This window comes from Parus major, chromosome 2 (assembly GCF_001522545.3).
Source record: "Parus major isolate Abel chromosome 2, Parus_major1.1, whole genome shotgun sequence".
NCBI lineage: Eukaryota > Metazoa > Chordata > Aves > Passeriformes > Paridae > Parus > Parus major.
The window spans coordinates 48,606,487-48,619,454 of record NC_031769.1 but is presented as its reverse complement, the minus strand read 5'-3'; the positions used below and the strand labels follow the sequence as shown (position 1 = coordinate 48,619,454).

Here is a 12,968-nt window from a genome sequence, read left to right as displayed (position 1 = left end):
TAAATAATGTTCTTAGTAATACTGTCGAATTACTTTGCCTAGTTAAAGGCATACATTTAAAAGATTGTTAAGACTGGATTAAAAATCTACACCATGAAGTAGTTTTACACAGTTTTCAGTCCACATGAAACTCATCTTTTTAAAATAAATGCCTTTTAAGTTACACAGAACTTATTTCAACCACCAAAATATGCATGTTCTTAACCACTTTTCATAGTTTATGTTAAAATAAATTAAAAATTGCTGTACAGTTACCTGAAGTTTTCCAAAATGACCACACAGTACCATAAGCATGTAAAATTAATGGCTCAAAAGGATCTGTTTGAACTCTATTAGGGCTAAAGTGATTATGCAGCTGGATTTGTGCTGGATTTGCTTGTTTTTTAAATAAACATAAGCAGGAAAATTTCATGCTGTCTTTTAAAGAAACCAGAGGTTTCTCCCACCCTTTTAGGCCTTTACACTTTTATTTCCCTAGGATTTACCATCAAAATCCCAAGTGATCTTTAGGGACATTCCATTTTCACAAATACGCCTTACACTGAAGATCCAAAACATGAAGTCTGTACTTACAGCACTTCATTAAAACAGAGCATTATATTTGCTTCCCCTACAATGCACCTTCCATGTGCTCTCACTCATCTGCAATGATCCACTTGCTGGTAGCTCCTGTAAAAGCATTTCCATGTACTTCAGCATGGAGCAGCCCAGCTCCAGTTGTAACTGTTGCTCCCCAGGGCATAATCAAGGAGCAGTTCCGCTCAATCTGGCTTTACTACGTGCCTTTTTGGCTGGCCAAAGGACCAGGGATGGAGCTCCTGACAGCCAACACGCGGAGCATGGGGATGGCTATATTTCAGGATCAAACTGTGCCTCTAATGTTATTTTTATGCAGACTACAAACAAAATATATTCCAATAACAAAAGTCATAAAAGCCTAAATGTAATTGGTATTTCAAACAAAGCCATCTGATGAATGCAAACTTTTTTCATTCTAAAATGACTGGATAATTTTCATTCTAGGTAATTTTAACACTTTCAGAGTGTCAAATTTTGCATATGCAAATACACCTGACAGCTGAGAACGCATTATCCCAACCACATTTTCAAACAAAGCTTCAAGGTACTAAAAACAAAAAAGTTGTACAAATTGCTAGCAACACACAGAACATCTTAAAGGAAAAACACAGTAAATTAAAGACACCTGAGCCACAGTTAAATCTCACTACAGTGTTATTGTACTTGATATGTACTATTTTAAACCATAGTGGATAAGGAGTTTTGGAAGAACCGTACAGAGAAGAGCCTGGAATCTAGTACTGCCAAAAGCTCCTGAAGAAACCTGAGGAGCAACAAATGCTCTCACTCTGATACAAGCTCTCTTCCAGATGAACAACTTCAAAGCAGGGGAAGCAAAAATTCAAGAAAAGCTTTTTATCTTCACTAAGCTAGGAACTCAAGATTCAAAAACTGAGCACTAGACGTTTTCTAATGAAGGGCAGAGATCTGCACCAGAGGATGTTCTGCAGGTACAGCACACCAAGTGAACTGCTATCCATGAACTGCTGTGCATTTCTATAAAACCTCTCAAGAGTTGTGTAAGCAATCTTTCCAGTAAAAGACCCTCCAAACCAACCTGCAGGACACATCAGAACCCATCTACCACACTTTCTGAATTTACGATTTACCAAAGTTATTTGAAGATTAAACCCAGGCAGACTTGAACTATCACAGAGCATTAAATACTAAAATTCTTAAGAAAAAAACTATGCCATGTGAACTAAAAATAAACAAAATATATGTGCTCTCTTCCTGCCCTGCAGCATTACTCTTGGGGGCCAGATCACAAATATGTAGTGTACATTTTCTGAAGTATTCAGAGAGATCAAAGCATAAACATTTATAATAAAATTTGATATTCAAAGAACATTCTAGTACCCCAAATATTTTAAACTTCAAAACAATTTATTTACTGTGATTTGCTTAGAGCAGTAAAAGTAATTATGTATCTAGTAAACATAAAGATGTATCCAGTGACAAGGAGAACCTAGAGAGAAATCTAAAGTTTTTCCTATCCAGAGAGAAAAAACACTTTATTTTCAAAGAAGATTAAATTAGAATACATTTATTGTCACTGCAACTCAAGCCTTGACCTTAACTGGTTTGAACAGTCATAAAACTAATGTGGCATTCTGGTATCTAACACTTTCTAAGTCATAGTCAATAATAGAAAAATGAAATCAGTATCACCTACACAGCACTACAAATACAAGATCTATATTCTACTTGTGCTATTCAGCAGCAGGAAATCAGAAGTTAATGGACTTTAAGTAGATCCTCAAGTGACATTATAAGGGTGAAAAAACTGGATCTCTGCAGTAATACTTAACTAAAGCTGGCAATGAAGGTAAATCTGGGTACTGGTTTCAGTAGAAACATCTTACACATCTAACACAAATAGGGTTGTAAATACCAACTTGCAGTATTTTACTATAGACTGACAATAGTCAAACCAGAGAATATAGTATATTTAATGTTTAGATATTTAATAAAAAGGCTTTTAAAATTACTTCTGCTCAAGACATTTGTATCAATTTTCCTTCAATAACTGGTAATTATAGGCTTTGCTAGCAAATAGTAAGTGCATTCTATCTTCTGTTAACACTTCTTCTTTCACACTACAAAGTATTTATGAGGACAACTGCAAAATCCTGCCTAAGCAAAAAAAAACCCACAACAAGTAGATGAACTCTTCACATTTTCCAAGTCACTTCCGCATTCTGTGCCTACCAAGACACCCACTGCCAGTCTCCCTTCAGTGACTTACAAACATAGACTACATCAATTACTTGGAACATCTAGGAGTGGATCATTAGCTCAATTCCAGATGAACTGGTGCGGCCTACAACAACTTCTATCAAGCATGAAAATGAAGCTGCAAGCACTACACATGCATCAAGTTAGTTGATCCCTCTAATCCATACTTCAAGCCAATGCCCAACATCATTTAGTGAGAACTTGATCTCTTACACATCAGGCATTCCATACAGTCCAATTCTGTTTGTCCTGATACAAAGGACAGGGTTCATTTGCCTAAGCACAGTCATCTAAAACCAGTTTAGACAGTCCTGGGCATCCTGTCTGGTGGCCAGCTGACATTCCAGAAGGTCGAAGATCTCTTGCAAGTCTCGTGTCACACTTGTTTGCTCCGTGTGGTTACCATGGATACTGCAAGGCACCTTGAGTGCCACGAGACGCCTATGGCTGGACAGATGAATCGCACCTAAGAAGCTTCAGATTTACCATAAAGGCATCACTCCTCAGTATTCTCCCTGTGCCACAGCAGGTCTTGGGATCCTAAACCATTAGGACACAAATTCTCGTGCCCAGAGAAATGATGGAGCACATGCTTCCCACAATGATGGAGCATGGCTCTTCCAGAGACAATAGCGGAGGCACATAAGTAACGTGAGACCACTTGTTGATGGATTTAACTTTACTTCATGTCACCTCATTTACTCGTCTTTGCCTTCAAGAAGGAAGCAACTGTACACCAATGACTCAGTGCTGGCCAATAGTTATCTTCTGTGCAATATATGCTAATGCTCATCAGTAAAATCTCAAATCCCTATTAAAAAAGACTCCTTTTTCTGCAGTAACCTCATAGGGAATGGACAAGAAAAAATACCCATGAGAACAGTGTCTAAAGAGCAACAAAACTTGGTTCAAAAATCCCTCAAATTTCTTAAACCAAACATATTCCTTCACAGGCTGTTTTTTCAAGCAGCTTCATGAACTAGTCTTAAAAAAAAACAAAAGCAAAAAGGCAGCAAACAAGGAGAGCAAGAGTCAGTAACAGAAATAAGGCAAATACTTATCAGTTAAATTTGCGATGGATCCAATCTCAAATTTTAATAAAATTCCCCTAACTTTTTAACAAGCAAAGAGATATACAGCTCTCCCACATTCCATGAATCAGTTACAGCACTGAAACAGGCTCGTGCCTGCTTTTGGGTTTTGTTTTTTTGGTTTTTTTTTTTTTTTCTGGTGTATGCATTTGGCTCTTTTAAAAACATGACCCTCAATAAATAGGACAAAAGAAAAGAAGGAAAAAGAGTTAGAAGATACTACACCTCACAGACTTTTAAAAGAAATATTTAGGAGTGGCAATGACACATGCCACAATAATTATCTAAATTTAGAACAGGCCTATTCTAATGACATTAGTAGTTTATCCATTCTGCTCCATAGTTTCATGAATGACTGTTCAAAAAAGATTAATTCAGAAAAAAATTAACATATCCCCAGTATTATTTTCCTAACTGCAAAGATAAGTTAGTCTTACAGTTTATCTTACTACTGTCTGGCTGAAAAACAAGATTTAATTACAGGTTTCAAATAAAGCTGCAATAAGCTCAAATAAGCAACTGAGCTAATTTTGTTCCAAAGCAAAGTTTCATTACTAGTTTTAATTCTAGAATATCTCTTGTAAAACCTAAGTACTTTTCTAATTTTTACCTATTAAAGCTTAAGAGTTTCTGCAAATCTTGCCATATTTTATATTTTTACAGCATCTGTAAAATTATCATAGTCCACATGTTTAATTTTATTAATAAATTATTTACTCCTTTCTAAATTCTTGCAATTGGACTTTCCTTTGTTATACATGTGTAACATTTCCTAAATGTTACTCCCAACAAACTTACCAAAACTGAATATGCAGTCAATATCACTATACTCTAAAATCATCAAGTTTTACTCTATTTACATCTTTCCTGAGGCACATCCAATAGCATTCTGAATCAACATCTAATAGTCTACAACCTGTTAGTAAACAAAGCATCATTTTCAGTACAAGGGGAAGAGAAAGATAATGAGGTTCTCCAAAATTCATGACAAGGCAACACCTAAAATAGGATTAAAGACTAAGGAGCAAGACTTAAAATAGAACTATGTAAAGTCATTGCTCTTCAACATCTCTACTATGTTATTGCTCTAGGCCATGCTATTTGGAAAACACTGCCACTATGTCCAGCACTGAAATGTTAACAAGTCAGGTGCCTTTTAAGCAGGGGGGAGGCAAAGAGGTGTAGAAAGGACACAGACCTGCCTTGCATATGAAATCAAAGGCTGAAAGTATTTGACATTTTAAACACACAGGATGAGTCACTAGCTGTAACACAGAAACTGATGGGATACGCCTCTATTTTAGCACAAAGTAAAACATGCCTACCATAGCACAAATGTTTTACTCTCTCTATGAACTATCAGAATTAAAGCTGAGAAAGACAGTAACTTCTGAAGCACTCAAGAGTTCTGCTAAATGACTGAGTATTCCCTCAGAGAGTTTCCCTACCCAGACACTGATTAAAACAAAAGCAGGTAATTCACTTAAAACTGTGATAAAAAAAAGAAAGAGAAAGCAAAAGCTGTAACAGAATTTTTACTTGATGCCTGGTTAATTTTTGTGAGCCACTTTACACATAAAAGACTTATAACTTTTATCAAAAGTGATGGTTTATTTAACTGTTGTAGCCTGTCTGAATTCAGACCTCACCTGTGGCCAAACCATTCACTCTGTTGCTTAAGCTGCCTTCTAAAAAAGCTGTCACTTCAAGTATCTTCTTGAAGTATTAAATTCTACTATTTGCATTTAAAATGGAAGCCAACAGCCAGTCGTTGCTCAGTAGGCCTGGTTTAACTACTGTCTTTATTATTTCAGCTCCAGAAGTATTTTTATCTCTTTTTTCACTAATTCCTTTTGCCTGTACCTCAAGTATCCAACTCTCAATAGCACCAGCATTTTCTTCAGTGAATCTGATGACCTATTTTAAAACCAATATATTTATCACAAAAATACATTTTATCTAGAAACCACGATCCATAAACTATTATTGGTGTATTTTAAGTTCAGAAAAGTAGAGAAAAAGGACCATCATATTTACCTATCTGCACACTAAGTCAATCAAACAACTGATATTCATTGAAGAATGATTCAATTCAGGACTTTTCCAGTAATTCATTCAGTCACACAGAAGTACCTGGGTTTAATGACTTGAATCTTCAAACTATCAATTACATCACAGCAAGGGTAGAAGCACTCATAAGTATCATGTTCATTGATCTTTAACATATATCACAAGTATATGTGACAAGGAAGGACCAACAGATATATATGACATCAATGAGGAAGTTTACAAACAGGGAGCTTAAACTGATTTACTATTAGAGCGTGACAATGACAAATGTAATTCTACCATCAGAGAGATCATGATAGCAGCTAACACTTGCATTAGACTGTAGTGTGGCCAATTTCTGCATGTACAACTCAATTTGCATGGCAAAAACGTAAGACAGCAAGGCAGACTGATAAATAAAACACAGCAGATAAAATGTTGATATTTATTTTTCTCAATTTTAGATCCATGTCATTGAGGAATTAAAAGTTAATACCTGCACATGAAAATATGGACACCACAGCACAGAATGAAAGGGGTTGTTAATGGCCTTTCAGTTCACTGATCCACCTGATTTCTGCCTCACACAGCCAGAAGTACAGATTAAGAATATATGGCAAATTATTTTGCCCTCAATGCTGCCATTTTACTTGTGGGTAATAAAACTGGTGGTTTTAAGAGGCTCAGCTCTCCTCAAACTGGACTTCTTAACACAGAATCATAGGATGGTTTGGGTTTTAAGGGACCTTAAAGATTGTCTAGTTCCAACCCTCCTGCCATGGGCAGGGACACCATTCACCAGACCAGGTTGATCAGAGCTCCATCCAACCTAGCAGTGAACTCCAAGGAAGGGGCATTCATAGCTTCTCTGAGCAGCCTGCTCCAGTGCCTCACCACCTCAAGTGAGGAATTTCCAGTCTGAATATACCACTTTCAGCTTAAAGCCGTTCTGCCATGCCCTTGTAAAACGTCCCTCTCCAGCTTTCCTGTAGGCTCCCTTTAGGTACAGGAAGGTGCTGTAAGGTCTCTCTGAAGCCTCCTCTGCTCAGGGCTGAACAATTCCAGTTCTCTCAGCCTGTCTTCAAAGGAGTGCCCCAGCCCTCCGAGCGTCTTTGTGGCCTCCTGTGAACTGACTCAACAGATCACCACTCTTGCCCAGCTAACCACACTACTTTTGATGCAGCCCAGGACAGAATTGGGTTTTTGGGCTGCATGCCCACATTGCCAACTCATGTCCAGTCTCATCCACCAGCACCCCAGAAGCTGAAAAAAACACACCAGATCTGTTAAACCTGAAGTGCTTGGTATATGGCTAGGCAGCTTTAGTAGCTGCCATTTCTCTAATTTTGTGGGAACATGATCCAACTCCTAAATAATATACAGAGAGTGTTTCTAATGAGTTTGTAAAAATCAACTTGACAATGCAAAGAACTTTAAAACAAAAACAATCTACACAGAAATGTAGCAAGTTTGACCTTTAAGTTCAATAGTAAACCTCACACTGGGTAAGTTGATTGACTAAAGGACTTTTATCGGGTCAACAAACAAAACAATCCATAATGATAAAAGGATTTTTTTGTCAAATAGAAATCTACTCGAGCTCATTGCTTAGGCAATCATGGAACAGCATGGAGCTCTGGACATCTGATGAAAGCAAAAATATCTAATTTAAAGAAAGTAAGGTTTTTCTGCAGGCTGTTAAGAGTTTTGTTCTACAACTTCAGCCCGTCTCACCTTTCCTCAGGCTCCAACTGTCTGTAACTTTGAGGGCTTTTAAGTGCTTCTCAGTTGAATAGAAGAATTTTCACATCAATTAAACATACATGAAGAGGTACCAGAGAAATTCTGGTACCATGAAAATCCTGCTGTCTACACTCCACATATCTGGGAAACTCCTGTGAGTTTTAAATTGTAGCTACTTTGTATAAGAGTCTACACACACAGCTGGTATTCAAAAGGCACTTTCAGGTTATCAACTGCTCTTTCCAGCTGCTGCTATGAATACGTATTTTGATGAACGTGCCGGGCAAAGAAAGCAGACACGAAATCCAAAACACAAGTCTTTAAAACTAAGATGCTTTTAGAAATACAATATACAGAATGGAATTTCTGATTCAGGTCAATATTACAGGAGACCCTCCACCTCTGAAGGCATTTCAGACACTGAAATAATCCAAATGTAGCTTTCTTGCTTGCCAGTATTTACTACAGGAAGACTTTATTAAGAATAACATGTGACAGTAAGAAAATGCGCCTTATATTTCATAGATAACAAAGATGAAAATAAACCCTGCAAGGCAAATATCCAATCAGTCAAGTGGAAGATTCTTGCAACATCTATCAAAGCAAACCCTTAGTAGGCCTTAAATTTCTCCTGTGGCGGTTCACAATTCTAACGTTTTTTGGTTGTTTTTTCTTTTATTTTTATTTTTCAAAATGTACCTTCAAAAATAATAAATAAAATAAAATAAATAAAAATAAAAAATAAAATAAATTAAAAATTAAAAATATAAATAATAATAATAGCCTCCCACCAAACAACCAAGAAACATGTAATATTACTGGAATAATCAAAAACATGTAGATAGAACAGAAAACACCAAAAGGAATTTGTTTTTATTATGTAACTTGTTCTTAAAAATTAATAAAAACTGACTCCAGTACTCCAGACAACCAACATTTTTGAATTATAGATTTAGCATATCTGGAAATCTTTTTAGTGAACTCACATTTCATGTTTAATGAAAACAACAACCACCACCACTCACACAATTCCTTGACATTTTGAAAATGTCATTTAGAAACAGAAAGACAAAATTTGTAATTACCGCTGAATATATAAAAAAATCAGGTGCACTTATCATTCTAGAAGCTATGCTGCTTTTGAGAAAACAACAGTGTCTGTCATATGTTTCCAGCTTTAAGTAAAAAATACTCTGAGTTGCACCTTGAATTTTCCCTTGAATTATTTTTTCTATTCACATCAGTCTTGAACCTTGTTGTACTCATCCGTTCTCTGTGTCTTTTCATATAGCCCCTGGCTTGTTTACACATCCTCTCCCACTCAGCTGCTTCACTTTCCTACTGTTCTTTTACTGCTATTAGCAACAGTACTTGCACTTTATAGACAAAACACAACTCAGAACCTATGTTAATCACTAGGAGCAGCATATGACCTTACTGCGAAAAGAAGCTCTGCACTGGTTTGGTTCGGAACAGGAATGACATTCCAGCTCAGGGTACCTGTCCTTTCTCTCTCAGGCACAGTGTGCAAAGCTCTTTCCCAAACCAATGTGCCTACCGACTGCTAGTAACCCAACAGGAGTGGTGGGGAGCAATTACAGGAAAAGGAGCCAGTGCAGGTGCAGTCAGCCTGTTAAAGAAATCACAGGCCCAAACAAGAACTGAAAAGGGAAGAAGTGATACGCTCCTATCCCACACAAAATCTCCTGCTATTTATATTCCCACACCCAGGAGACAGCTCTGAATAGTACAAAGCACCACAGTTATAGCCTGACCAATTTCTAGGCCAATGTAGCAACTGGTTTATTATCATCATTCAAAGGACTCTGTTGGTTTAAAAAGTCTCCAAACAGAGGATAAGAAAAATCAGAAATATACCTCAGAAATCCACATGCACTAAAATAACATATATATTTAAAATCAAACTAATGTCTCAAACATCACTATAGCTTCTGTACCTTTAATATGTCCAATCCCTTTTTCAGTCAAAAGTAAAATATTAAAGCTGTAGAGCACCCACACTTCACAGAAACTAGTTAATCAGATTAAAGACTTAGGAAGACAGCCTTCCCTCAGAAGAACATCAGGGAATGGAAGATAATTGTTCTCATGCTTTAGGACCATGCATACATTAATCAAGTATTTTGAAAGAAGACAAAACACAAAATCTGATATGCATATGCAGTAAGATAGAAGGCTAATTCCTATTCATAAACTAGTCACAAATGCTTTATCATCTAAAATCTGACAAGTGTTTAAAGTCATGAAAATCACTGCATTGTATGCCATTTACATAAAAATACACTACAAAATAAAGAAGTGCTTATTCATTATATGATACAAAACAGTATACTTAGTATACACTAGTGCAATAGATGTGTGTACCAAATATGTCCTCTTACAAAGCTGATTATATGCTTTTAGATAGCCCTCAAATACCTTATGTCTGGTACTGCAATATGTTTAGTACATCTTAAGAAAACCTATGTCTAATCTTCCCTTTAAGGCCATTTGTAGTTTTAGGCAGATAATTTTGTCCTTATCCTAATTACCTTGTTCAACTGGGATGAAGGCAGTCCCTTACCTACAAAATAACAGGGTAACATAGCACAGACTGCCAACAAGGTGAGGAAACACCAGAGGAAGCTGCTGAATTACAAACCCTGAAGAGAACACGCAATGCGATGTGCACACTGTGATTCTGTTCGCCACCTCCTCAGCAGCCTAATCTGGTTACCAACGGATAATGGCAGAAATGCATTATCCTCTCCAAGGAACAAGGAAACCAGAGCGAGGAACCTGGCTGGTTTTCCTCAGCAGCCTCCACAACTTGCAGAGCAAGCACAGACCTCCACTCACAAGTGTGTGACGTGCCTTTAAGATTGAGGCAGCGCATGCTTTCCCACTGGCATGCATTCAGTACAGTAGAAGTTACGGTCCATTTGTTTGCTGGGCCACAAGCACAGGATTATTTTTTCCCCCCTCTACCTTCTTCCAACAATAGCTTGGAAAGCTTGAGACAGTTAACATGGGGGCAAACAGAAAATCTGGTTCTTCCCCTTAATCTTCACTTGAGAAATCAGATTAAGATTCAACTGCTAAGCATCACATTTTATTTACATTTCTTCTTAAGAAAACTGGGGGGAAAAATCCAGAAGGTTTCAATAAGCCAATACCTTGTATTCAAGATAATACTGACATTACTACTTCTAAATAGCATTTCCAAACATACTCTGCAATTGTGTAACACATCTAGGCTGATTAAGTGAGCAAACCAAGTAAGACAAGTAAAGGTATCTGTTCTCTGGAGTATCTGCACAACGCCTTCAGCCTTGTCTCACAAATATTAAGTTAAATATAAATACTGGCCACAACAAAGTGACATTTTGCATAAAAAAGACATTTCTCAAAGGCTGCAAAATCACTAACCTTAAAACATTTTCTTCTATGTCAAACATATTAGGATATAGAGAATATTTACAAAACAAAAGACCGCAGCCAAACCATCATTAAATTTAGGAAAAAAGATTATGAAGTTTTGTTAATAGTAACTAAGGTTTTGTTTTCCCTTGCAGTTTCATAACACAACATCAGAAGACTGAAATCCTCGTAAATGTGGTAAGCAGTAGTTTTAAGAGAGACCAACAGCTACATAATCATCCTACACACTGTTAATTGTATCTGGCATTATTGCTCAAAGCTCCTACACAGAATGTCAGCTGACTGCCTGAACAGTACTTTGTTCTTAGTGCCTTTGTTAATGACGAATTAAATTATACAGAAGAAAGCTCCGCAACCACCCTCACTTTATAAACCTCGACCATTACAGAATGACAAAAAATCCTACAGCTTTGCCTAGAGAATGCAGCTATTTCTTAACATGCTACAACTTGTATTCTTAATCTGCAAGTTACCACAATTCATGACATGAAGAGCTATGTTGCTTCGCAGGAAGGAAACAAAGATGAAGAAAAACATTTCCCAAAAAAAAAAAATCTCAGCAGGAGTGAACTTGGCACCTTATTCAGTTCTACAAAGACCATGACTTCCCTTGCACCTTGCAAATGACAAAAATACAAACATTAGAAAACTGCCCAAATTGTTTTTTTAAGACTGTACAGTCCAAACATAATTTCACTGCTCTGGACATACTCATTATCTCTTTCAGTCTCTAACATATGAAAGAACTAAGTGAAAAACACACATTTCAGGTCACCTCAGTAAAAGGTCTCCCTGAGGACTCTTACAACTACTGTTTCAGCAAATTCAGATAAAAGATTTAATCTTTATCAGTTATCTTTATAAACCATCTTCTTTATGTAAATCTGTATATACAGTCACTTGCAAAAGCACAGCCATCCCACCTCATCCCTAAACTTGCTCCAAGTCCAATGAATACATCTCAAGTCTCTCTAAAAATAATAATACGTATATAGAAAGTCATCAAGGTATTAAGCTCACAGAACCTGGCTGACACGCAAACCCAAGAGGTGTCATAAAGATAAAACATATGTCTAGGTTTTAACGAAAACACAACCAGAGAGTCTGTATTGCTTTACTGACCTACTTTCCATTGGTTTGTGTAACAATACACTGTGCAGTGAAGGAAACGTAGTAACATCCCATGTCTTTATTAAATATACATCCCCAGCTCTAACAGCAAGGCTCTTCTTTTACGGCTATACTGAGTAAGTACGAATTTCTTCACATAACAGGGCAGCTTAACATGGGATTGTTTACAAAGCAGTATAGTAAATTCTGCCTTATCTTGCAGAGGTGGCCAACACAAGTAACACCGAGGCGAGAGGGGTAAACACAACGCCAACATAAAAATGCACAGCGGAATCTGCCAGAGTAGTAAATAATTGAGATCACGGTGCATCCCCGAAACCCAGGCACGGTTAAAATTCCAAGAAGGGCTGGAGGTGCCACGCTCGGTGCCCCGGCACCCTCCGGCTGCAGCACGCAGCGGCATCCATCGCCCAGCGCCCGGCTCGGGCGGAAGCCAAGCCCGTCAGCCCAAGATGCCAACCCGCCATACCAACCTCCTCGCCCCTCCCGGGCCGCCGAGAGCCCCCCGCAGCCCTGCGCCGGCCCCCACGGGCACGGCGGTCCCACTCACCGTCCCCCACAGCCATCATGCCCGGCGCTGCGGCGGGAGGGCGGGCGCGGCGGGTCCCGGCCGGATCCCCGCCGGATCCCCGCCGGATTCCTGCCGCTACAGCCGCCGCTCCGCTTCAAAATAGCAGTCCCGCCTTGCGAGGGAGC

The 12,968-nt window shown here is 38.0% G+C and overlaps 1 protein-coding gene across 38 annotated transcripts in view; it reads right to left on the bottom strand.

The window, feature by feature from the left end:
* Nucleotides 1–12,968, bottom strand: part of CLASP2 (cytoplasmic linker associated protein 2) — a 145,963-nt gene that overhangs the window by 90,923 nt on the left and 42,072 nt on the right. Inside the window, exon 1 of one of the 38 annotated variants that reach the window (XM_015617056.3) lies at nucleotides 12,823–12,921. The exons of the other annotated variants lie outside the window; for them this stretch is intronic. Within the exon in view, the coding sequence (XP_015472542.1) occupies nucleotides 12,823–12,841 (19 nt within the window). The 5' untranslated portion in view covers nucleotides 12,842–12,921. Of the gene's footprint in view, nucleotides 1–12,822; nucleotides 12,922–12,968 lie in introns of those variants that run through there. 38 annotated transcript variants of the gene reach the window in all.